The sequence below is a fragment of the Indicator indicator genome, chromosome 1, assembly GCF_027791375.1.
Source record: "Indicator indicator isolate 239-I01 chromosome 1, UM_Iind_1.1, whole genome shotgun sequence".
NCBI classification, from domain to species: Eukaryota; Metazoa; Chordata; class Aves; order Piciformes; family Indicatoridae; genus Indicator; species Indicator indicator.
This window is the reverse complement of record NC_072010.1, coordinates 79,443,094-79,465,421: the sequence shown is the minus strand read 5'-3', so window position 1 is coordinate 79,465,421 and position 22,328 is coordinate 79,443,094. Positions and strand designations below refer to the sequence as shown.

At 39.0% G+C, this 22,328-nt stretch overlaps 1 protein-coding gene across 1 annotated transcript in view; it reads right to left on the bottom strand.

The window, feature by feature from the left end:
• Positions 1 to 22,328, bottom strand: part of TBL1X (transducin beta like 1 X-linked) — a 51,066-nt gene that overhangs the window by 2,817 nt on the left and 25,921 nt on the right. Inside the window, exons 5-11 of the mRNA XM_054400828.1 lie at positions 15,116 to 15,257; positions 12,293 to 12,356; positions 12,069 to 12,166; positions 10,487 to 10,547; positions 6,031 to 6,152; positions 4,294 to 4,368; positions 1,765 to 1,892 (exon numbers count right to left, since the gene is read on the bottom strand). Of these exons, the coding sequence (XP_054256803.1) occupies positions 1,765 to 1,892; positions 4,294 to 4,368; positions 6,031 to 6,152; positions 10,487 to 10,547; positions 12,069 to 12,166; positions 12,293 to 12,356; positions 15,116 to 15,257 (690 nt within the window). The remainder of the gene's footprint in view (positions 1 to 1,764; positions 1,893 to 4,293; positions 4,369 to 6,030; positions 6,153 to 10,486; positions 10,548 to 12,068; positions 12,167 to 12,292; positions 12,357 to 15,115; positions 15,258 to 22,328) is intronic.

The following is a 22,328-nucleotide window of genomic DNA, read 5'->3' as shown; positions in this document are numbered from 1 at the left end:
TCATCTAGTCCAACCCCCCTGACAGAGCAGGATCACCTACACCAGATTACACATGAACACATATCCAGGCAAGTTTTGAATATCTCCAGAGAGGGAGACTCCACTCCCTGGGCAGCCTGATTCAGTGCTCTGTCACCCTCACAGTGAAATAATTTTTCCTCATATTTACGTGAAACTTCCTATGCCTCAACTTCCACCCATTGCCCCTTGTTCTGTCATTGGGCACCACTGAGAAGAGCCTGGCTCCATCCTCTTGGGACTCACCCTTTACATATTTATAAACATTGATGAAATCACCTCTCAGTCTCCTCTTCTCCAAGCTAAAGAGCCCCAGCTCCCTCAGTCTCTCCTTGTACGGAAGATGTTCCACTACCTTAATCATCCTCGTGGCTCTATGCTGGACTGTTTCAAGCAGCTACCTGTCTTTTTTGAACTGAAGGGCCCAGAACTGGACACAGTATTCCAGACGTGGCCTCACCAGTGCAGAGTAGAGGGGGAGGAGAACCTCTCTCAACCTATTGGTCACCCCCCTTCAATTTTATAAGGGATCAAGCTCCAGGTTCAAATCCCAGGCCCAAAAATCCGTTTAATATAAAGTCCTTGTGATTTCTCCAATCAAAGTAAAATGGTCTGTATTATGGGGAGACCTAACAGCAGCCTTTCATACCTCAAGGGGGCCTACAAGAAGGATGGAGACAGACTGTTTACAAAGGCCTGCAGTGACAGGACAAGGGGCATTGGCTTCAAACCAGAGAACAGCAGATTTAGATTGGATGTTAGGAACAGGTTCTTTACCATGAGGGTGGTGGAACACTGGAACAGGTTGCCTGGGGAAGTAGTTGGGGCCCCATCCCTGGAGATACTCGAAGTGAGGCTCAACAGAACTTTGGGCAGCCTGATCTTGTTGAGGTTGCCCCTGCTTACTGCAGAGGAAGTTGAACTAGATGACCTTCGGAGGTCCTTTCCAACCCAGACCATTCTATGATTCAATGATTCTATGATTTAATGAACTAAAATTCTGTAGTTTTCTATAACTGTGGTTTTTTTTGCTTTTTTTCAGTGTTGATTTTTGCTACACTCCATCTGAATTCCAAACTGGTGGTTTAGAGAAAAGCAATGGAAATAACTGGCATTAAAAAATATTATTAAAAGAACAACTCAAAGTGAAGTTCTTCCCTCTCCACTCCCAGACTAAGGAGTCTAATAAACAAAATGGCTTTCACACAACTCCTCCCCAAACTGAACACTCATGAACTGATTTGATAATCCCATGGTGCTACCATCAATTGCCATTCTACAAGTGAGCATATATCCTACATTCAAAGAAGAATTCTGAACAGATTTTCAAGTGGAATTTTAAAGATTAACCAAGTTTTTCACTGTTAGCTAACAGGGCTATATAAATTGTCAATATCTGCCCTGGTGAGTTGCATGACCCTGGTTAGAACTGGCTGAACAGGCTGCCATCTGCCTCATTAAGTACTTTCATTCACAGCATCTGGATGCTGGATGTGAAAGTGAAATGCCAAATTTAAAATCCTTTTATCAAGGCAGCTGAAAAGTTAAATATCACATAAGTCAATTTTTCTTCCTTTTTTCATATATGATCCCTTTCCCTTAGTTTCCACACCCCTGATTTATGAACACAGGTACTTTTTTTACTGGAATTGTCTACAGGAAGACTGATGACAATGTGACAGCAGCTACATGTCAGAAAAATGATCTTTCTGCTTGGCAGGCAACAGAAAGAGATATATTTTTTACCTTGCTAACATGATGTTGGAGTTCGGATTGCTGGTGCCTGGTCCTGTAGGACTCCATTTGATAGTATATATCTCTTTGCTGTGAGCCTGAAGATCATGTACACAGGTATCTTGCTTCATACTCCAAATCTAAGTCAGAGTAATTATGAAAGGGAAAGACTGCAATGTTACTGATCTCTTCTCAGTTGAACTATTTCAGTTCTATGTTATTCTTACCATTTCTTTATTTAAGATCTTGACACGCATGCACACAAACATGGTTTATTAACACAGCAATTTGGCACACATGTTAAAACAACCCTGTTAGGCAAAAGAGCATTCTGTACAATACATAAATACATTTTGTATTTATTTTGAAAGGTAAGAAAAACTAAATAGTTGCTATACTGCCCATAGCCTGTAACTCTACTTTGATGTAGAAGCTTATGTTACCCTATTTACAGAAGTTTAAGCAGGTTTCAGTTACACATTACAGCAGGAATCATTTTAGGGAATGAAAAGAAAGTTTCATTAACTGCTTAAAACCGAGGAATTTTCTCTTATGTCAACAGAGTTTTCCTTTTCCTCCTCAACATCATTTGTCTTCCTCTTGTTTTTAACAGTGCAGTTGGCTATGCAGTGTTACATGGCTGAGAACTTTCATGTGAGATGAAGAATATGCCCCACAGAGATGACACGTAATTCATCTTTTCTTCAGTTAACAGAAAATAATATGGAATTAATTCCCAGCAGAGAAAATACCTTAGATTTAGTCTGTCAGTTTCAGAGAGATATCAAAAATGTCCTCATGATTTAATTCACTTGTTATAAGACTGCACTGTGAGGGAAACGATGCATTCCTCTGCTGACTTTTCCTCAACATACCTGAGTCTGCTTTGGGAAATGTTGCACAGGGCTTAGCCATGTTCTACAGCTAATGGGCAACATGATCCAAGAGGTTGTAGGAAAGTATCAGGAACTCAAAAAAAAAAAAAAAAAGAGAGAAGTAGCCAAAGAGGAGCTATTTCCAAAGGAAAAGGAAGAAAAGTCTTAATTGCCTGAAAAGGTTTTGCAGTCTCCATCGCTGAAGGTTTTTAAAAACAAGCAAGGCAAGGGACAGCAAATGATTAACTCCTGTGCCAAAGCCAGTGGTCAGAAATTTGAACTGGCATGAACACCACTGAGACACAGTGTTTTTTAAAACTCAGCACAAAACTGGGCACAAAAATAATGTGCTAGCACTGGGTCAGCATGTTTTTGCACAGCAATAGTTGTCACTACAACACTGCTTTGCAGCAGCATGACATTCTCTCCTAGCCCTGTTTTCTGTAAATTTCCAGTTCTGTGGAAATACCTTACGATAATATGCAATAATACACCTAGAATCCAGAATGATAAAACTGCCAGTGAGTACATGGCAAAGACAGAGTTGAACTGAGCAGAAGTCCGGCTACCTACGAAGAGGAAACATTCATAATGCTGAAGTTTACTTAAGACTCTCATCTTAAAGATCTGCTGCTCTCTGTTTCAGTTCTTACATGTAGGCTGGTGTGCATGCCAGAAATGTTTCTTGCTTCAGCTGTGCCAGTTAGCAGTGGGAAGAGCTATAAGCCTTAATGAACATAGCTATACCATGTGGGAATACTATTAATAATACAATTCTATTCAGAAAAGCAATTATTTCCTGAGATATCTGCTTTGCTCAAGAAACCAGCATAAACCAAATGTCCTGCAGGAAGGCTTTGCTGTTACAGCATGCAGCTATTTCTACTCAGACATCCAGTGTGGCTGAAAAAGGACAAGAGAGAGTGGGAGTAGGGGCTGGAAAAGCTCTAGAGTGAGAAGTGTTTCGGCAAGCTCAGACTCCTCCTCTATTAACAATACTGTGCTGGTGCAGCACAATGGCCCAGGTGCCCTGGTAAAGCAGCCTATGTTGCCTGTGAGCCAGAATCCAGATTCATCCCACCTGACTTCAGGTACCTGACAGAGGCATGCACACCATCAGCACAGCTGCCTTAGGCTTTCCATGCAATGAGTGGATAAAGACAGGCATCTTCAGAGAACAAGTCAGATTCTTGGTAGGCTCTGAATATATATGTGTCCTGTCCCACTGCTTAGCCCATAGTTATTAAAAAAATCAAACAGCTCTAATGAAATAATTTTCAGAAAAAAAGACCCCAAAGGGAAAGAAAATTCTGTACTTTTGTATTCTTTTCAAAGAGTGACCAGTAGGCTGCTTCTTAGCATAGGGATTGTGTTTCTGTTGTTAGCCAAGTTGGTGCATATATGTGTGTATGTTTAAACTATGACTATTCTGTGACAGTAACACAGTACATTAGTAACACTTCTTTGGAGAGGATGTCCCAGTTTTCCCAGTGGCTGCTTCTCAGTGTTCAGTCTTTCAGACTGGTTTTAAGAAATATGGCATAAAATGAAACTATTGTTCATGCAAAGTTTCAAGTGAGACAGTGCCACCATTCTGCAGAAGATTTAAAAATAGACATAATTTTTGTCTTTACTTTTTGAACAGCAGGAATGGAAATTATATTACCTTTAATGTCATATCATCGGAGCAAGATGCAAGTAGCATGCCAGATGGGTCCCATTTGATTGCATTAACTTCGTTCTGAAATCAAGCAAGATTTTTATTTAAGTCAATATTCCGGTTAGCTGCACTGCACCGGGCACCCAGCAGAGGGCACTCGAGGCTTATGCGTACAACAACATCAACCACAAATTAGAGCCCTGGGTGCTTTATGGGTGAATAAAAGCAGTGCTGCTTTTGTAATGTGCTGTTAAAGTGTCATTTAGGAATGGTAACCATTTTCTGTTTGTGAACAATATACATAATTGGTCTTCTGATACACAGTCTCCTGGTTCTGTCACAAAGTCTGTCACACCCTTTCTTCATATGCTAGGATTTAAATAAACCTTCAAACCAGACAGATTGATGGTACAGCATTAGGTCCTTTTTAAAATTGAGACATTTCTTTGGTTAATATTCTGTAGAACTCGGAGATACGATTTTTCAATGGAAAATACTGATGGAGTGTGAAGTTCTGTGGCGATTACAGTTCTTAGTATTGCATCACACTGGAACAGGCTGCCCAGGGGTGTCGTGGAGTCTCCCTCTCAGGAGATACTCAAAACCCGCCTGGATGCATTCCTGTGTGATCCGGATTAGATGATCCTGCTCTGGCAGGGGGGGTTGGACTAGATGATCTTTCAAGGTCCCTTCCAGTCCCTCATATCCTGTGATTCTGTCATCTATATAACAATGCTGGTCTCCCTAAAGAGAATGTAAATGAAATCCAGGATGGAATACTGATGTGTTTACAATGCCTTCTCTATCAGTCTCTCTATCACTTTGCAATTAACTAAGCCTAGTGTATCCCCTTTGGAATCAATACATTTTCTGTGTGCTTTGTTTTGTTTGTTTGGTTGGGTTTGAGTCATACATATGGAGAAAAAAAAGGCATTTCATAAAACTGGAAGGGTCATTTTAAAAAAACAAATTGGCTCAGAATCTTAGTGAAAATAGCCCTGGAAAATATTTAGATTTTGCTTTATGCATTTTGTATGTTTCAGTCACAATTAATAGGAACTCTATAGATATTTAGCAAGATATGAAGCAAAAATTTGGATCATATGCAAAACGGTACATTTCATGTAATGATGGAAAGCACAAGTCTGCTGGTAGCAATGTATAACCTGTCACAAAATATCAGTTTAACCACAGGCTAGATAAAGGTCTCCAAATGCACAATTTGTCCTCACTGGGGAGAAAGCAAGTTCTGTAAGCTAATAGAAATTACAGGTCAGTATATGATAGAAATTTTCTCATGAATGGAAGCCACAAAAACTAGCCTTTGATGGTCACTAAATACCACCAGGAAAAGAAATACATCTTAAATAGATTTTATTAGATTAAATTGATTCTAGGACTAAAAACGGCTGATGGTAAATTGTTCTTATTCATACTTCTCATTTACTGAAGGAAATTAAGTCACTGGAACACAAAATCTTACTTATTAATGTATGCTTAGTCTGCAGCTCATGCTATACATAAACAGCCTCATTGTTTAAGCTGCAGGTTTTACCTCCTTTGGTGGTTTAGAACAGTTCACCCCTTTTCACAGCAGTGAATCATTCCCAAGGAGTAAGGTTTTAGGGAAGCAACAGGATGTAACATCTTAGGTTCTAGAACACAACCTGCAAACATCATCTGCCATCATCATAGCATGCTGCTGTGACTTTATCCTTCACGCTTTGGCTTTTATAAACTTACTGTGTGTCCTTGAAAGGTTTTAACAGGACGATCGCAGCCAAGTCTGCATACATGAATGCACATGTCAGTGCTGCAGGAGGCAAAAGTAGTGTTGTTCTGCCAGTCTACATCCAGAGCAGGAGCTGTGAAGTACAAACAATGGAAGAAACATCAGGGAATGCAGCAAAAAAACAGCTCTTCCAAATAATTTTCCTGCTGTTACCTATCTGGATCAAATACATTAAAAGCTTGTTGTTAGCCTGTCACCTACTACCAGTTTAAAAGCTTGTTGTTAGCCTGTCACCTACTGCCAGTTACAGGGATAACAGGGACTGCCTGAAGGGCACAAATTGTTTTTTTCTCTTGCAGTGGATAATCTGCATGCTTTGCATGACATCAATTTCTGATAATCTTTTGGATTAAGTTACAAAAGAGGGCGGCAAAACAATCTAACTCCACCCTCCCTGCCCCCAGCTGCACACATCTCTTGGGCCACCTCTGACATTAATTCTCTGAAAGCCAGTTCAGCAAAGAATCTGGAAGAAAACTAACCCAGAAAAAAAATGTGGATCATTTCAGATGGGTTAGAAAAAGTATTCCTGTGAATGCCAGATGTAACAGATGGGAAGGACAAAAAGCAGGTGTTCATCTTCCTTTACACTAGCTTTATGCAACCATCAATACAAATCTATTATTCTGTGCAGACATGTATTAATAGCACCTACATTCATCTTAATTTGGTTGCAGACTGACTTAAGACAGGTACCTTGAACAAGCTGACCTGAAATGAGAGAAGTTTCTATAAAGGGTTTGGCATTAACTACTGAACTGATGAAACTTTGTACAAAGATGGCACATGAACATGTAACTAAGGCCTGTGGAACACACACTGCAAAAAGCGTGGCAAAAGACAGGAAAAAAAAAAATCCCCTTTTACAGCATGTCAGCAAAGACTAAAAGTGTGCAAAGGAGTAGGAGTAAACTCCTGACACAGCTTGCTTGTGTTTCTGCAACTGCTGCTTGTGTTTTTGCTCACGAAAGAGTTTAGCTGCCCTCCAGAGGATAAGACTTGCTAAAATACAGAAATTTTCATTATCAGCACACTTCTGTGAGAAGAAAGTGTGACAGTATGAAACTAGCATATATATAGGAAGCAAAGCTGAATTTCTTTCTGACAACAATACAAGCAGGTTTACCATTAAAATGAAAATTAAAAATTTCTTATTCAAATATGTTCACAAAAATACTTTTGTAATAAAGAGGTGAAAGGATATCTATTCTGCCAAGTTTGTCACAATTTTTCTGAACTGCAAAATGAGATCGATCCATGTCACCTTCTGAATCATCAGGAAGTAGATTGGATGTTAGGAAAAGGTTCTTTACTATGAGAGTGGTGGAACACTGGAACAGGTTGCCCAGGGAGGTGGTTGGGACCCCATCCCTGGAGAGGCCGAACAGGGCTTTGGGCAGCCTGGTCCAGTTGGAGATGCCTCTGCTTGCTGCAGAGGGGGTTGGACTAGATGACCTTCGGAGGTCCCTTCCAACTTGGACCATTCTATGAATCTATGAATCTATGAAGCTCTTTAAATGAGAATGGAGGGCTGAACTTGTTTCATATACAAGTATTTTCTAGAACTTTGGTGAAAAAGCTCAATAATTCCATGTGACAGGTAAGAAATTTCTGGACTGCAGAAATATAAAGGAAATTAGTGTGAGGAAGGCAGGTTACTTCTGAGTTTTCCTATGAACATGAATGGGAAATCGTAAATGATTTTGTTTCTCTAACAGCCTGATTTGTCTTTCCTTTTATGCTGCAAGCTTTGTGTGACTGTTTCAGAGCAAGCAAGAATCTATCTTCGTTAATAGCAATATGCCTTCAGGGCTAATATCTAGTATGGTAAGTGTGTGCTGAAAAGTAATCTCAGAGCTACTGGCACCTAAAGCAATGGATTTGCATTGCAGCATAATTTAAAGTACAGACTGTGGATAATTAATACTCATTCATTTATTGGTATGTTTTATCATATGTTTACTGAATAAGTAGCTACATAAAACAGTCTGGAAAAAAAAAGCAAATGTGTTTTTTTGGTGCAGGTAATTGAATTGCCACAGTGTCTCCAAAACCACTGGCCAATTGCATAAAACCAATCAGAACGTCACCTAATAAAAGCATCAATACATCCTTAAGAAATGCAGCTAAAATAGAAGTGTTACAATAATAATCAGTTAGTTTAAGCTTTTTCTGAAAAAAATCACCTGTGATTCACAATTAGAAGCTCAGAAAAGATAGAGTTAAGAGTCTGCAAGGAGGGATTCGGAACACTTAAGACATCTAAAACTGGGTCATAGCAATACTTCTTATGGTACCACTTAACAAACTTGTTCCTGCATGCATAAACATCAGCCCACATCTATTAGCAATGTGAAAATTGGATTATTTCACTCCATTTAACAGAAATAAGCTTTGTGAATACTTATTTTGATCAAATTCCCTGTGATGACTCACAGTTATGCAAAGAATGAAACCCTTGAAGCTACTTATCAATATACATATTTTGACCATAAATCCTTAAAATTACATGGGAATATCAATTATACAGAGGCCTTCAAGACCTAGAGAAAGAAATCTTCCTTATGTATTTTAAGATGCCCATTTGGTCCATATGAGGGTAAACAAAGTAAGTTGTTTTAAGGTAGCAGAGACTAAAAGATGCATTCCCAGGTCCACTATCTCCAGACTTCAAAGAAGTATGCAAAGAAGTACACCACACAAGTATGTGTTTAAGGAACTGTACTCTGTCTAGACTAGACTTTAAGGTGTTAAACTGACACCTTTAATCCTTGTGTAGACAAAGTTTTCAGATTACAGATGTGGAATGCAATTTGCTGTGTTTGTTTGCTCTGGTGAATAAACGATGCAAAGAGGACAGGGTGAGGTCTTTGTGGCTTTAGCCTTGTAAGAACAGACTCAGCTGATTTTAAGGGACTTATTGTAGGACACAAGCTTTTGGCCTATGAATAGTATCTTTAATAACTGACTGCTTTATTCCTCTATGAAAACTAATCTGAAATAACGAAAAAAAAAATTAGCCTCTCTACATCTTGACTTCAGTTGTGTCTTATGGTTCAAAGAACATGCATAATAAGATGTTTTCAAAAAAATCTATTAATGCAGGTGGGTATTGGCATATTGCATTGGGAGATGTAGTTAAGCTTATATTTTGCTAAAATGGGAATACTTTGTCCTCGATTCACACCTCTGGTAAGACTCTACATGTCAGTAAACATGATTCTGCAACTTCTAGATCAATAGTTAGGGATCAGAAGATTTAAGAGTTTCCTAACTACACTATATAGTGCAAAGTTTGCCTTTATGAACAGGTAAGACAGATAGATAAAAGCCACAGTGAGAAAATCTGTCAGCAGACACTGAATCCACCACGCTGACAGTTGCATTAATAAGTGAGAAGACGAGTGACAAAAATGCTGTGTGCATGGACATATTTCATATCTTCTGTTGAATAACCATTTCAGTTGCTACTGCATATTAATAACTTCTCTGAAAATGTGAGAATGAGAGCAACTAAAAATTGAGCTGAAAAGCATGTACAAATGAATGCTTTAAAATTAGTCGTAAAATATGTCTTTTTAAACACCACTAAGCACTTTGTGAAAGCCTGCTGTATTTAAAAAAGGATTAGTTGTGGTGAACACAAGATGAACATTTGTAGCATCAGAATTTGGAATTTTTTGGGGGTTTTAAACTCAGTTTGATTATGCCTCTTAAAAATTCTTCACTATGACAAGTTATCCAGTTTGGATCACGGATTCACTCATCACCTTACAAGTCTGGTCTCAGGTGAGTTTAAGATTACATCAATGACTGCCTGTTACTCAAGATTACTTAGTACTTGTGACATCTCCTGTCTTCTTGAAGCAGATTAGATCTACAAATGATGATCCAAGTATGATTTTAGTGCAGCAAGGTTTTGAAACTCAAGGCTGGCAATTGTCTTCTGATAATCAGAGAAAGCAAATATTGAAGAACTTCAAGCAAAAATTAAAGCTAAGAAATTCCTGAGGACCTCTATGCTTGCACCTGCTTCTCTCTTAAGTCAGCTTCACTGTAACAGGAGCAAAAGAGTGGAATAGACCCCAGACACCTCCACCAAAGTCTCTTCATAAATCACTACTTGGTATTATTCAAGCACACAGGCAACTAACAGAGTCATTCAGCTATATAGATATGGCTGGAGTGTAAATCCTCTCCTAGAATCAGATTGATTTTCAAAGCTAACTCTCACAGAGCTCCATCTTTCTGAAAAAAGGATAAACCCACAAGCCATGATACTCAGGATAGTTAAAGCACAAAAATCTTGACTCATACTTCTGTCAGATAGGCTTTTAAAAAAGTAAAAATTACTTTGTCAAAATAAAAAACATTGAATTTGACTAACAAGAGTTATGCAGAAATTACCTGAATGGAAAGGAAATTGCTGTTTAGCTTCTCCTGTGTGAGCATCCCAAATTATTGTTGTCTGCATCCGAAGAAAGGGAGGAAAAAAAGATTAGTGACTGTTCAGCTCAGAAAAACCAAAGAGCATCCTCACGGAGCAGCAATTCTGAAAGATGGACTGGTAAAATTACTGAGTGCAGAGCCTTGTATGCTGAACAGCTGAAAAAAACAGAAATCACTTCTGAATATGACAGAATAATGTAAGTGTGGATAAAGAAGTATCACACCTACAGAGGAAGAAATACAATGCTAAGAATGGGCATATTCTCTCTGAATAATGATAGAAGACAGCACTACACATTTTTAATAAGCATGTTTTACAGTTCAGTTATCCTCTTCAAAGAAGACTTTTTCCCCTTTTCAAAGACAGAAGTTGAATTCTGTTCCAAAACTACGTGATACTACATTTCTAACAATTAAGCCACCATGTGAAATATTTACCTAGCAGCTGAGTACATACCACTTTTTGCCACAGTGGTGGTACAGACTGAAGTGTAATTTGCTTACCACAGGTTTAATCCATACTCACAGCACACACAGGCAACTCTCCTGTGGAGCTCAACACCACTGTTTGAGTAAACTGTCAATTTATTGGGAGTATATGCTTCCAGAAAATAAATTAAGGATGCCTCATCTTGCTGATATTGGATCATTTAAAGAATCATCGCTGTTACTTGGAAGGTAAGTTTGCCAGAATAATGGGACTACCATTGGGAGACAAGTGTAGATGAATATAAGTCAGTAAGAAGAAGAAAAAAACCTAAGTTTCAATTTTCACAAGCATGTGAAAATACTGGGATTCATCTAGCCTACAAATCAGACTTACAAGCCCGAGCTGGTTTCCCTAGGCTCCCTCTGGCAGCAGGTGGAGCAGCACTGTCAGTCAGTCTGACTGTTATGCAGGACACACAACCCACCACCGGCAAGCACCGGTTTTCTCTCTGGATTGCATAAAGGCAGCAAAGGATGACAGGCACATCTAATTTTTAGGCACTGGAAGTTACACAAGATGTACTGTGTACCTGCAGTTTCAGTTTTAATAGATTTGTGCTCCATCACCATCAGTCACCAGTTCACTTTAATCTCCAATAAGCACTCAGCTACAAATATTATCTTTTGCTACATTCTGAGTTCAGAACTACCATTTTTTAATTGCATATTTGGATAGGAACTCATATATATTTTATTCAAACAATAAGTGTTACAATAATTAGATGAGCTAAAAGATGCAGTATCTTTAAGATCACATCCTTCATGGAAACAGTTGACAAAACTACAAAGAGAAGTACTGGAAGCAGTTCTTTCCTTAACTGAGACACTTTTAAGATGTAATTTTATATAGGGAGTTTGTTTTCTACATAAAATTAGTACACACTCAGGCAGCCTCAAAAATGCAATCGACATGCAGTAAAACGTATTTAAAAAAAAAGGTAATCTCTCCAGGATGCTTGAAGGAGAAGAAAATTATCTTAAGGAATACAGCAGCACAAACTCACTGAATCAGCACATTTTTATGTTTGAATGAGGCATTTTAAAAACTCACTTTATCAACGCCAGCACTTAAAATATAATTCCCCTTTTTGTTCCACTTCAGGGCGAATATTGGACCTTTATGTTGACCTAAGGTGCTTGCAAGGTTACCTGGAATAAAGAAAAGATTAATAGTACAATTTGTTTACAAATCAGCCAAATAACAGTTCATAAATTAGCCAAGTAGCAGTTCATTGCTGTTTGATGCTTAAGAACAATACACATTGTTTGACTTACCATCTTCTGTCCATATTCTTGCAAAACCATCATATGAGCCTGTAGCCAATAGTGTTCCATCACTCTGTTGGGATACATAGAAAAGGCAAAAGTCTGTACCAGACAAAATTTGTTACAGTCAACTTTTTTCCCCCTTTCCTTTAAATTTTTAAGGTTTGTTCATTGTGATTTATGGGAAATTTGAGTCCACACATTGACACAGATTATACTACGTTTTAAACTAAAGGTTATTACTGCAGACAGCAAAGAGGAAATAAAACCCTCTAACATGCTGTAAAATACTGGGCTACACCATCAGGTAGGAGTCATTTAATCAAAAGGGTTAGAAAAAGAAAATAAGATGTAACAAATTCTATGGGATTCTTCCAAGTAACAAACAAATACTACTACTTTGATATAAACAGCCTCTAAAATGTAAACAGATCATCCAAACCCTGACTAAATCCCAGTACAGTCAAATTCAGGCACCTATCCTTGAAAGAAGGACCTAAACAACTAAGCCATCAACACTCACAATTAACACTTTGTCATAGTTTAACTCCAGTTGGCAATTAAGCACCATGAAGCTGCTTGCTCACCCCCTGGCCCCAGTGGGGTGGGTGAGAGAATTGGAATAAAAAAGCAAAATTTCTAAGATAAAGACAGTTTAATAGGACAGAAAAGAAAGGCAAAATAAAAATAGTAGTAATAATAATAATACTAGAAGAATATACAAAACAAGTGATGCACAACACAATTGCTCAGCACCTGCTGATCAATATCCAGCCACATCCCTAAGCCAAGGTTGGTGCCTCCTGGCCAACCTCTCCCAGTTTATATACTGAGCAAGGACATCCTATAGTATGGAAAATCCCTTTAGCTAGTTTGGGTCAGCTGTCCTGGCTATGCTCCCTCCCAGCTTCTTGTGCACCTCCTCGCCGGCAGAGCATGGGAAACTGAGAAATCCTTGACTTAGGGTAAGTACTACTTAGCCGACAACTAAAACATCAGTGTGTTACCTGTTATCAACATCCTTCTCACACTAAACCCAAACCACAACACTGTACCAGCTACCAGGATAAAAATTAACTCTGTCCCAGATGAAACCAGGACATACCTCCAATGCTATGTACCACAAGTTGCTTCCTCCTTGTCTGAACACAAGACTCCCACGCATACTCAGAAGCAGAGCAGCAAGATGGATAGCTTGAGTAAACTTGGATTCATGGGTCTCAATTAGGACAAAAAAACCCAGGCACTGCAATCAGGAAATTACATGTATTCTACTGGAGGTAGCCCTTCACTGAAGGGTATCTCCTGTGCATCCAGTGATGATAGTTACTGGGTGAGAATGAGAATAAGCAAAAAGGAACTTGACTCTGCAACCTGGTGAGACAGGTACTGTTGGAGCTGGGGGATTAGTCTTTTAACATTTCACCACCTGGATTAGGAGATTCACCCCATTTATCTCCAGACATCTAGAAGTTAGGAGTCAGTTTAAGAGAGTAACCTAGTCTCTCTTCGTAACTAACAGTATCTCCCAACTCTGGAGTGTAATTCATGATCCCATTTGGTTAGACTTTGTCCGGATCAGCATGAAGGCACATGTCTATATTTCTGCTGATTTAGAAGCAATCTGATTACTAGTATAGATGGTCAAATCTAAGGGAGACAAATCCTACCCTTCACACCAAAAGCCATGATCTGAATAATTCAGTTTTTCACAGATATTTTTCTTTACCATGATATCCACAAGAAACAAGAAATGAACATTCTTGGGTTTTATCTTTATTTGATTTGTTACTCTACCTCTGCTTTCTGTACCATTGAACTTCTTCCATTGTGTCAAACACAAAACACATAAAGGAAGCTTATGCAGTGGCCTTATCTTTTACTTTTGTGAAGCATCTGGCTCACATGAAGGACAATCACATTGCAGTAAAGATTAATTGAATCTTGGTCTCTGGTTAGCAACTGAGACTTCACGTAACTGCTTAGAATCCTTTCTGGTACTTAATTTTTAATCTGTTTTCCTATGAAAACAAGACAAATGCATCATTCTGTCTGTACTAATATCAGCAAAACAGACAGCGTTCAAGTGATCTCAAAGTTAATTAAGGTTCCTGCAAAGTCTTTTAAGTTTTTTAAAAATGCTTGGTGGCACAAAGGATACATAAAACAGTCTTAAAGCTGCCCAAAGACACTGCCCAGACACTGGGGATTCTTAATACCCATCTTCTCTGCTCAATTCAGTCTTCTCTGTGTAGGACCATATTATTTAAGATAGGTTTTGCTTGATTAAAGTCAAAAAGTGATCATGCAAGACAGTTTCACCCAGAAAGTGGGTCGGTAAAAACAGAATGACTACACATCCTCCTACCAGAATAAAGACAATAACGTGAATATGTTTTGCTATGCATGGCACAATTGAAATGAAATAGGGATAGTCCAACCTCAGAAAAATCTTCTCTGGTGCTCCTAACTCCTTATACTCCAAAATAAACTAACTGTGACATGCAAATACATTAGTAATCAGGCATCATTACTACACAGATTGCTTGTTTAATCTTCATCTGTTAAGCCATCTAAGTTTATTTTTACCCGTGCTCCTAAAAAACAGATAAAAATACATCACTATTAAGCTTGAAGATGGCAACAGTCCTGGAAAATTATAGTATATAGGTGAAAGGTCAGCCTATTACTAGTATTTGAAGCAAGAGGTCAGTAGGTTAAGGACAGAGCTTCTGGGTACCTCAGATACAAAAGATAAGAAGCAGCAGCTGTACTTGCTTCTGAATTAAATTTAGTCAATTAAAACCCATGCACTCTCAGAAGTTAGCTTACATTCCAGTCCAATGAAGTCACATCCTTATTGCTGGGGACATCGTGTCCTCCTTCTCTTATACAGTGCCTCAAAACCAGCTGAGTGGAACCGCTGTTGCTGTTTTCATTGAGATTCCATATTCTGGCTGTTGAGTCTCCAGATCTATAAAAGCAATTGTGCAGAGATGAAAACTCCCCTTGGTGCTGATCCAGCAAACAAAGTAAAAACCTCTATTTCTGTTTTCATTGAAAGAACATCACAACCTTTAAGAAGTAACTTTTCTTTCCAATCCTTCCTGCACTCTATGCACTTTAAAAACAATGCTAACACATATTTAAATCAAATATTATCAGCTAAGATCCACATCACCATTTGCTTTATTCAGAAACGTTTACCTAAAATGCAGTGGTTCACCATCTGCATTTTGCACTTCATACCTAAGGCTGGTACCACCACAACTGAGATAGTCTGGGGGGAACTCAACATTGCAAACACGACACTGTGGAGATCACAATAAAGACAGAAATACAAAGGCTGTGTCCACATGCCTCCTGTGGAAGTGTGCAGAGTCCCATTAGCTCCCAATGGCTCACTGAGTCCATGGTGCTCTCCTGGAGCTGCAGCAGGCTCTGAACACAGGACGACAGGACCTGCAGGGTCACTGCCTGCAGAGGTGTGGACTATCACAGTCGCAACAGGCTAGGGGAAGGAGATCTCTAGCAGTGTGAAAAACTGGATGGGGTGCTGGCTCCCTGGTCCTGCCCAGGTTCCTCTGACAGCTACTTAAGGCTGCCTTTAATTTGATGATGTCCCTTTCATAAGATAACTTCTGTTCAGGGAGGATCAGAACACAGCCTCTTATAGAAGCTATTTGCAAAATGGCATCTCAGCATTAAATCAAACTACAAAACCTAAACAATATGACAGTAGGGAAGTAATTTAAATTAATTCTTAAAATTAATCTTAATTTCATTTTCAAAATTCACATCTACAGGGTCTGTTCCTGGCTGTAGCTTAACTCACGTTGTCTGAAAAAGTAGCAAAATAACTATTGACATAATAGGGCAAGACAGAGACAGCATCAGGATTTTAATCTATTTTATAGATTGAGTATTTTCTAGGGAGATGTTTTTATTGTGAGCTGAAACCCTGATTTAATCTAGAGCAAGCTGTGAGCAGGGAGTGAAGACTTTATTGTAGTCTGCTTGTGAACAATATATTTATTTTCAATTTGCATAAATCTTTTTTCCAATGAAAAACATCTCTGAGGTCATGAATTGATTTGTAAGGGGCTTTCTAGTTTATTGGGATTTGTCTCTTGCCCCCCCCCCCCCTTTTTTTTTTAAACAATCAATAACAACAAGCACCAAAAAAATCAAAGTACCCTGGATTACTTGTTTCGTCCAGAGGGTAATTTTAATGTACATGCAGTAAGTAGAATCTTGGACTAGAATTAGGATCACTCTTTTATTTCCAAGAATTCATACAGTCTAGATGAAATGTCATTTTTGATATACCTGATGGGTTAGCTTTTCCTTTTTTGAAGTATTAACTAAAACTTAGAATCACAGAATCAGTCAGGGTTGGAAGGGACCACAAGGATCATCTAGTTCCAACCCCCCTGCCAAGGGCAGGGACACCTCACACTAGATCAGGCTGGCCAGAGCCTCATCCAGCCTGGTTGCAAACACCTCCAGGGATGGGGCCTCACGACCTCCCTGGACAACTCATTCCAGGCTCTCACCACTCTCATGGGGAAGAACTTCTTCCTCACGTCCAAGCTGAATCTCCCCACTTCCAGCTTTATTCCATTCTCCCTAGTCCTATCACTACCTGATATCCTAAAAAGTCCCTCCCCAGCTTTCTTGTAGGCCCCCTTCAGATACTGGAAGGCCACAATAAGGTCTCCTCGGAGCCTTCTCTTCTCCAGACAGATAAATTTCAAACACTTGACACATCTTTGAGCGTAAATTATTGACCAGTCAAGTACTGAGCATAGAATCATAGAATCACCCACACTTGGAAAAGACCTTTAAGATCAAGTCCCACCATTATGACTGTGTATTATTTTACTGATAATTTAACCAAATCTAATATAAACAACAGTTCAGCTGTAAAAGCAAAAATGCCTTTGCCTGTATTGGTGGGTCTGAGCTCTGCTGTGTCACGGCATGTCTGGGGAATGTGCCCCAATCTCCTCTGAACCCTTTGTGTAAAGCTGAGATGTGACAGCTGGCCAGGGCTTTGCCAGTCTAGCCACAAGCTACTGCTGTGCAGTTGTTCTTTAATTTCTGACACTTATCCTTTATGTTAGCGATTAAGAAATAATTTGAATCAGGATAATTTTTTTGTCACTGTAGAGAGCTCTGACTGTAATATAATTCCTTATTTCTTCAGAGCTCTGGAAAACTAAACAGTCTTGCACATGTTGGCTAGGAAAGTAATGAAGTTAATCATGAGGCTCAGAAGTTAAGGAACATTTTTAGTTGTGATAATTTACAATAATGGGAACATAAGTCTTTCATAGGCTTGGGTTATTGGTTAACATGCTAAGTGGGAAGTTCCTTCAGTGTTGGCTTCTCTGCTGTAAAAGACTCCAGGCCAGTTCTGCTTTCATTGTAATAATCCAGTTTGTTACTGGGCCCTGTGAATAAGTACTCAGTCACTTGGCTATCAAACACAATATGCAATTTGTTAGTTCTAAAAGGGTTATGTTCTGTTTTTCAACAGTTTTATTTAGTCAGTTTTCTGGCAATGCTTGGGCGATCTTATTTTCCAGTATTTTAATTTTGTTTTTCCATTTTCTTCTTCCTAAGGCTACATAAGCTATTATATGTCATGGCAGAGAGGCTTCAAAAGCCTACCAGCGTGTGGCAGGGGTGTTTGTTTGTCTTCCCTTTTGCTGCAGGAGGAAAAAACAAAACAAAACAAAACAAAACCAGAAGAAGTATTCCCTGCCCTGGAAAGTATTCTGATTTCTGTTGAATGATTCAGTGAACCCTGTCTTATTAGAGGACCATAGTACAAGCACAGTTCAGAAAGATATTTAATCTCCTCAGTTCACAGAAGCATTTCTATCTGCATGATAAAGCAGCTCATTGCAGTATGCCAAGTCACGAACACTTGAGTAATAGGTATACAGTTCCGCACTATGGTAGAGTACTGCCAAGTTTTAGGAAGGCTAGTTCTGAAAGAATTCTATTTCATGGTCTCCAACATCAGTATAATTATGAATCAAGGTGGAAAAATCTTCATAGAATTTTCTTTGTGACACAAAATCTCCATTCTCTACCTGTCAGCACAGAGGTTAAAACAGCTGCAGCTAGGTAAAGAAATTTGCAAGACAGTTATTGAACCTTAAAGATGTCTAACCTTAAGCTACAAGTCTCACAATCACTGGTATTTTGATATGCAATATTGCTAATGTGTATTTAACACTTCTAGCTCAAACAGGTTAGATTTTTTAATTATTCTATTTAAAAAGAGATTATTGAAAGCATAAAGGGAAGACAAGCCCTCCTCATAATTTACACACTTAACTTTTCCTTAATAAAACAGGTCTCTTAAAGTAACTGCTTATGCTTCCTAGGCAGTCAGTAAAGGGAAATGCCTCAGAGGTATCCAGAGGAAGATCTCTGTCCCATTCATTCTACACCACCACTCCTTGCAATGGCAGACCTCCCCTAAAAGTTGGCTGCTTTACACTAGTGGATTTGATGAAATGAGGAAATGGGCCCAAATAAAGTCACCTGCTGATGAAGCAGCACTCACATTTAGCAGAATTAATGCCTGGCACTGACTTAGGAGGGTGGTACATGAAATCACCCTTCTCAACCTGGTGATTCAAAAGGATTATTCAGAAAGGTACATCATAGTGGATCCTAAACCACTGGTATGATGAATACAGTAGCTCCAAGTATTATATAAACCCTGGAGATGACAACAGGAGATGGCCTAGAAACACCCTTTCTTGGTTTTGAGAGACACAGCCATGCCTGAAACATCTTGGACAACAGCTTTTACGGTCAATTATTTTGCTGACTAAAGAGAGTGAAGGTGCATGGAGACAAAGTTCCCCTTGTGTGAAAGAGGTTGGTGTAGGTGAGCAAGGATAAGCAAAGAAATCTACTGTCAGGTTTTGAGAATGAAGCCAAGGTCCCTCTGTTTCACAGCTACGAGAATTAAGTGAACAGCATGGCTGGATGTAACAGAACAGAGAACACTCTTGGAAGCAGCAGCTGAATGTGCTGACAGAAATGCCCTAAATTTAACTGGAAAAGCCTTTGGAATTAAGGGCTCTGGCAGCCTTGACATTCGCTGCCATACTGGGAAATTCAAACATGTTCAGGAACACTCTGGGTCACCAGACCAGGATGACTTATGATAGCAAAACAATAGGTTAATCTCTAGCCAGGTTTTGGCCTGTTTAACAACTCTTGCTCAGGGCCCTGATGTTCTCTCTGAATAACGCTTGGGCATGGCATGGTGCTAACAATGTCCAGAGACAATTCCCAATGTGCAGTTTGTTTGGCAGCTGGGACAGTTTGCTAGCAGAGACACTGGTCATTCTCTGCCAGCTGGCATCAGTGCCTAGGAATATTCCCTGGCATGGTTAGTTTAGTCACATGGACATAGTTGTAACGGGTTTTGGGTACATAACTATCCATAACAATTTTCGTGTGTCATAAAATTAAAAGTTAGACATTGAAAGATAGCTCATGGAAGAAATCAGTTTTTGAAAAGGAGGACAACAGGCTTTCAAGAGCAAAAATTGGAATTGTGGCTGGCAATGACCAAATTCTGAGATTTAGCCAGGCAGCTTTTTTTTTAATAATAAAAAAAATCTGTCCAAAACACAATGTTTGTTTTGGAACACTGATTGGCTTCCAAAAGGGTAATGAATCCTCTTACATGGCTCTATGTATGTACTTCACTGTACTACTATAATGTTTCTGTTCATAACATCTAAGCATTCTTCTCATAGGCATCTGGTGACAGTCATGCTTTTGATAGCCTTTACTGACATCCTCCACTTTAAGGGTTATGGGTGTGGTGGAGGAGGAAGAGCAGCTGCAGAATATATTTTTTCTGGCTATTTGATCAGAGAAATTCCTGTCTCCACTGTTGCTGTGGTTTTTTTTGTTTTAAAGTCCTAACCCTTTGCAAGGTCCAGAGTATATATTCCTGTGCTCACCTTCACACCCTAAAGAATTACAGCAAATGAGTACATGGGACATCAAATACCAAAATCCTTTTCTAGCACTGAGATACATCCAGAAACCAACGCTCTGGTTTGGGGTAATTCATTCTACAAATGCCTTTACACAGCTTGCTTCAGATTAGATTGTGAACCTGCATTATTCTTTTAGTGCTTGAAGATTACATCAGGTTGCTGTCTAAACTGCCGCTCACTGTTAGAGAAATTTGCTGCTTGTATAGCAAGGCCTGAAGAAACTACTTTGCCACCAATTGAGATTTGATTGTGCTAGGCACTTTATAGACAGAACAAAAGTGTTATTTCCTTTATTTAACAGTTAAGTTTTTGTGAGTATTTTTTAAGAAGACAAGAGATACAATCAGACAGATGGGAAACCAGAAGAAAACTAAGTACTGGGCAGCACAGCGTGGCTATTATGGAATCTAACAATTTGGTGCTCATGTATCAGATGAACTGCAATTTTCTCTTCTGAAAGATTACTTTGTGAAGGACAAACAGAACTGCAGTATACTGTAGATCTCAGGGCATTTCTCCTGCTTGTTTAATTGGTGCTGTCACACATAGTTTACCTGCAGATGACAGCTTGAATTATTATTATACCATATATCTCAAAAGCTTTCCTGTGCAGTGGCATGCATCACTCAGCTGCCTTCCTTGGGTTTCATTTTCCTGTGCATTCCATGCCATTTCAGTCATGCAAGCTTCACCAGGTACTCACTCCTGCATTACCTGAAGGCTAACTGCATTTGTTTTTCATGAGCAGGATAAAATCTGATCAAGTGTACACGGACTTAAATTATTTGCATTTTTGTTGCCTAATATATAGCATATGACAGTACTTTCTAATCATGCACGTTATTTATTTTTCCAAAATCACTAGCAAAGCTCAAGAAGGAACTATTTCACTGAAGGTAAAGCTTTATTCAAGGGCATAGCGGGAGGGTACTCCGCTGTTTTAGACATCCAACTAATGGTTCTGATTAGCACCCTCCAGGTTTACCTTTAGCTGTGTAAGATACTGCTGTTCCAGGGATCCATCTACCAGCACTTAGCATCCTGCAGCAAAGTTAAACACCTGCTGGTTCCTCAGTCACTGCAGTACATCTTTATCAAATGGTCTGCTATTCAAACCACACACACTACGACTGCGAATCACAGATCCTAGGGATGCAGCTCAGTATGGCAGCAAGCACTGGAAGAATGGTGAGTCAGATACTGGGAAGTAGTCACCAATGCTAGAGCAAACAGATGAGGTCTGAGCACCTATACTTAGGAATCTTAACTCCCTATGTAACGAGTTGAGAGATGTATGTACCTGCAGAGGGACAGAACGCTTGAGCAGATGCCTAATTTCAGCTGTGCAGATATTCTCCAGAATAAAGCAGCATCTTCACCTCAACTCAGGTGCCACCAGGTGTCCCTAAAGAATAATTCGGTATGGTATCCTTTCCCACCACTGCTTTTCCTTCAGATAGTAATGTGGGTGTGCTAACTGATCACCTGCAGACTGTTATCCATAGAATTCAAATAAATACCACAATGGATAAATTTACTACTAAAAATTATATTGTTTAGAATGACAGGAAGTCTATTGTATCAATACACACAGTCCCTTCATCTGATCTCAAGTCAGCCTATGAAATTCTAATTGTTCCTCCCCACTAGGAGAAAGCTCTTCCAGATTTTACAAATTACATTATTATCTTTAATAAGAAAAACCTATGAAAACTGTTTAATGAAGTTAACTCAATTCTTAGGTTTTGAGTTTTACTTCACTATTAGGACACGATTTAACATCTATGTGTAGTCAAAGCATTTAGGTACACATTGAAAAGCTGAAGGAGTAGTACAGGAGCTTGTTTGTTCATCTTTTGATGCTGATTTACAAATCTTTATGTAGGCATTAACATTTTCTGTACATCACATTCTTGGTCTTTCCTTGATTGACTTATTTTTCCTTGAAAACATTCTCTCAAATGTGGGCCTGGATGATTAAGGAATATCATATGCTACAG